The sequence below is a fragment of the Austrofundulus limnaeus genome, unplaced genomic scaffold, assembly GCF_001266775.1.
Source record: "Austrofundulus limnaeus strain Quisiro unplaced genomic scaffold, Austrofundulus_limnaeus-1.0 Scaffold442, whole genome shotgun sequence".
NCBI classification, from domain to species: domain Eukaryota; kingdom Metazoa; phylum Chordata; class Actinopteri; order Cyprinodontiformes; family Rivulidae; genus Austrofundulus; species Austrofundulus limnaeus.
The window spans coordinates 381,771-385,863 of record NW_013952844.1 but is presented as its reverse complement, the minus strand read 5'-3'; the positions used below and the strand labels follow the sequence as shown (position 1 = coordinate 385,863).

The 4,093-nt window shown below is 35.5% G+C and overlaps 1 protein-coding gene across 1 annotated transcript in view; it reads right to left on the bottom strand.

Moving 5' to 3' along the window:
• grin2da (glutamate receptor, ionotropic, N-methyl D-aspartate 2D, a) overlaps window positions 1-4,093 on the bottom strand; it is a 100,899-nt gene that overhangs the window by 28,805 nt on the left and 68,001 nt on the right. The window contains exons 10-11 of the mRNA XM_014024850.1: window positions 1,349-1,474; window positions 366-478 (exon numbers count right to left, since the gene is read on the bottom strand). Coding sequence (XP_013880304.1) covers window positions 366-478; window positions 1,349-1,474 — 239 coding nt within the window. The remainder of the gene's footprint in view (window positions 1-365; window positions 479-1,348; window positions 1,475-4,093) is intronic.

Sequence of the window (4,093 nt, the reverse complement as noted above, 5' to 3'; positions counted from 1 at the left end):
ACATCATTTTAGAAATACTCCTAAAAGTATTTTCTGCCCAAAACATTACTCAAGTAAAAATAAAAAAGTACATCATTTTAGAAATACTCCTAAAAGTATTTTCTGCCCAAAACATTACTCAAGTAAATGTAGGTAAAGGTAACTAACTATACCCGACTCTGCATGGTGAGCAGTTATTTATTTATTTATTTATTTATTTATTTATTTATTTATTTATTTATTTGAGAGCTGAGATTTAATTAGCGCAGAGTCTACAGAGACCTGACCAACCAGCCGTCAGGTTGTGGACAATCAGCTGTCAAATCTAAATCCCATCAAACAAGCAGCAGGTCAGTGAGTTAAAGACAAGGCGTCCGAGTTTTTACCATAATCTTGCTGGTGGTTCCTCTGGGATTTTCCACAGGCACTGAATTGTTGAAAACCAGAGCCCACAGCAGCCACACCGACTTCCCAATGGTGAACTTGGAGCCACCTGACTCTGGGAGAGAAGGAGTTAAATAAATGAATCTTCCAGGAAACCAAAACAGTTTAAAGTATTTGTGTCACAGTGGAAAATGTCCCGATGCCCTGACACTAACATGTGGCTCACCAGCTATTTTCTGTTTCTTTTAAATRACAACCTTGTTAGACTTTATTAAAGCTCTGCAGGAACTTCCTTATTACCCAATGGTTAAAAATAAGTGAACCAAAGCTGTTAACCATGCAAGACAATGTGCCAAACAAAGTCCAATACAAATATAAAGATCCATTTTAGTATGGAGGGCTATAAGGGTGCCCAATGCCTTTTGAATGAAATGTTAAATCTCTGTTGAATATGAAAAAATAAGACTAAATAAATAAACAAATGAACATGAAATTAAAGCTAGTTAAAAAAATAAATGACAACCACTGATGAGCATTTGCCCACCTGCCACTCGTCCTCAGTTTAATTCTGCTTCTGTCACTTTATTAAACTTTAATGTTTAACATTTCCCAGTCATTCAGCAGAACGATTTGAGCAAAAGCCAGAAAATTGTTAGAATTAACGCAGAACTGACAAGTGATAATAAAACGTCAAAAACCAGCCTCCATCCCACCGCCATTGTTTGTTTTATTAAATATAAATCATCTATACTGTTGAGTGATTGCTCTGACGTGTGTAGTCAAAAAAATAACGTGATAACTAAAAAGAAGACATATAAAAAAATGCAGATGATTTGCATAGTTTGAGCAGACGCCCTCCTCACACCAACCTCCCCCCCCTTTGTTTACATAACTGACAAAGTGACAAGATGGTAATAATGCTATGAAAGGAGCAGCGGAGTCGGGTTGATTGGCGTGCCGAAGCGGCGGCGACTCTGTCTCTTACTCTTGGCGCTCTGCAGACTGCGGTTGTATCCCACGGGGCTGAAGAACTCAAAGATGAAAACTGTGACAGCCACCACTGACAGGCACATCACAAACATCATCACCCACACCGCCGGGCTGTAGGGCTCTAGAAAAAAAAAAAAAAACACATGCAAACATCTGATGAAGTTGCAGACATGTGCCTGTCATGTGTAAAGTACCACTTTCAGAAAGTGAAAGGCTGGCAGTTATAATTGACCTGGAGGCGATGAAGAGGAGCAAAACTTTGAAATCTGAATGCAGCGCTGTCGTAATTTCAGTAGCAACATTTTCACCATCGTGGGTTGGTTTTTATATTAATTTTAGGAAAAGATTTTGTTTGGATTTTTATTTTTATTACACATAACTTGGAAAAATCTGTTTTGTGCAGACAAAATCTCTTGGAAGTATGCCCTAAAACCAACAGGAAGTCAGCCATTTTGGGTCAAAGGTCAAATTTTCCTTAAGTTTCACTTTCACTCACGTAAAACTTTTGCAAACTCCTCCTTGGGACTTTGACCTATCGGCTTCAAACTCTGTCAGTATGCTGTTAAGACATGAAGGATTAAAAGTTATTCAGATTTTCTTGTGATAATGACTTAATACGTCATTATCATGTAAAAATCGACGTATTATGTCGTTATCACAAAATAACCAAGATTGTTTTCTTGAGATAACGAGTTATGGTTTTCCTCTTGTGCATCAACCAGTTTGTCTTCTTGTTTACCAAATGATACACAAGAAAAAGAAAACATAGTGTTATTTCAAGAAAACCATTGGGAAATTAACTCATCTTGAGAAAACATTGTCATTTCGTGATAACAACTTAAAATTTGTTGTTATCATGAGAAAACCATGGAAAAAAAATTATCAGCAGAAAATGACCACTCTCGGGTTTTGTAGTAAAGTATATGTGACTCATCACATYAAACTAAGGATTATGTTTAATTTGTTCCAAATGACCTGATAACATTTTTAGATTTTGACATTTTAAGCTACATTTTTGGATCATCCTGATGTCATGAGCAGTTCCAAAAATATGCCTTTATTTGTATTCTTAATCAGGACATTGATATTTGCTCTGAATCCTATGTTTAGGTTATTATAATGATAACTTAGTAATGCAGTTTTACAAAGGAAACAAGCAGTATTTACATATTAAGATTTACCAGCTGAAAAGAATAATAAAAAATGTTAGCTAACAGAAAAAATGACTAAAATTTAAGTATTTTCTACTCAAAATTATATTTTTGTAACTAATACTCAAAAAATGGCCTCAAAAAAGTCTTAAATGTTATATTCAAATGAATCACAGATAATGTATTTTTTCAATAAATTTGGACAAAATGCATTTGCTGCAAAGGTTTTAATTGATGCCTTTTTCTCCACACACTGTTCATTCTTGAGACCTAACACTGGGTTAAACATGACAGATTACAAGCAGTTCTAACAGGTTCACACATTATGGGAGGTGGCTGTCTTCTATCACCTTCTGTGGTTTAAAGAAATGAGAGTGAGTGGAGTTTGTAGCTAAGTAAACAGGCAGAAACTTTTGTGATTTTCCAAATTAAAGAGTGGTTTGCTGCAAGGACTAGCAATGACAGCACCAGCAGCTGTACTGGTAATGAAAGCACGCCGGAGACATGGGCCGAGCCGCTGGGTTGACTCGTCTACACCTTCATCTCTTTGTGTTGCATCCAGGAGAAGGTGCTAAATCAAACTTGACTGTGTGCAGGTATACCAAAGAGCTACAAGTGCTGTTTACATACGAGGCTTTTAGCTGAAGCTTCCCCGCAGAGATCTCCAGTGAGGGAGCAGGTGGAGACGCTCAGGATTCATCCATTAAACTTGCTGCCAGGCACGGCTAATATGCTTTTAAGGCTGCRTGAGCTGCCAAAATGTGTGTCATGGGAACAAGAGAGCTGCTTTTTATCTTTACCTAGTTTTTTTCATACCACCAGAGCAGAAACCTGCTCTGTTTCATCACAAATCATTTTATTATTACACAGAATTTAGATTTTTAAAAATTCCATTATTAACATGCATTTGCAATGGATCTCATAAAGAAACTTTTAGCATTGAAATTATTTAAACTATTGTTAATATTTTAAAATGACTGTAAGAATGTCATGCTCCTTTATGAGACAAATTGTATACAAAAGAATAGCTTGAAGGAATGAAAGTTTTAGACACATATTGTGTTTTGCTGAGAAAATAATGTTGTAGTGATTTGAAACTGATGATAAGTGTGCATTACTTTAAAAATCCTTTTATTTGGGCCTTACTTATACATGATGATTGTTTAAGAAAATTCAGATCAGCTCAGTTTTACATGATTCTAATTTTCCCTCACAGCCAAAGATGCATAAAAGCAAAGCGAATGACTGCTTAGGTCCACACGGCCATTTTTCTTGAAATTGTTCCACAATTTCTGTAACATTTCAACAATTCATATAWTAAAACTATCARCTCCTTCAGGACATTTCAGCTATGACTCTTAGCTTCAGCAGGTTATACATTTTAAATATTAATCATTTTTTGGCGATTTGTGTTCTCACTGAAAATAATGTTTTCAACATCCTAAAAAACTCTTAAAATTTGTTAAACCTTTCCTGCACTTTACATTGTTTGTTCTGATTCTTTTTATATTTCTGAGCTAATTTATGCTTCCGTCAGCTTTCTTGCTAAATTTAGCTTTTTACCTGCCTTTTCAGCTTTTTTTTTTTTT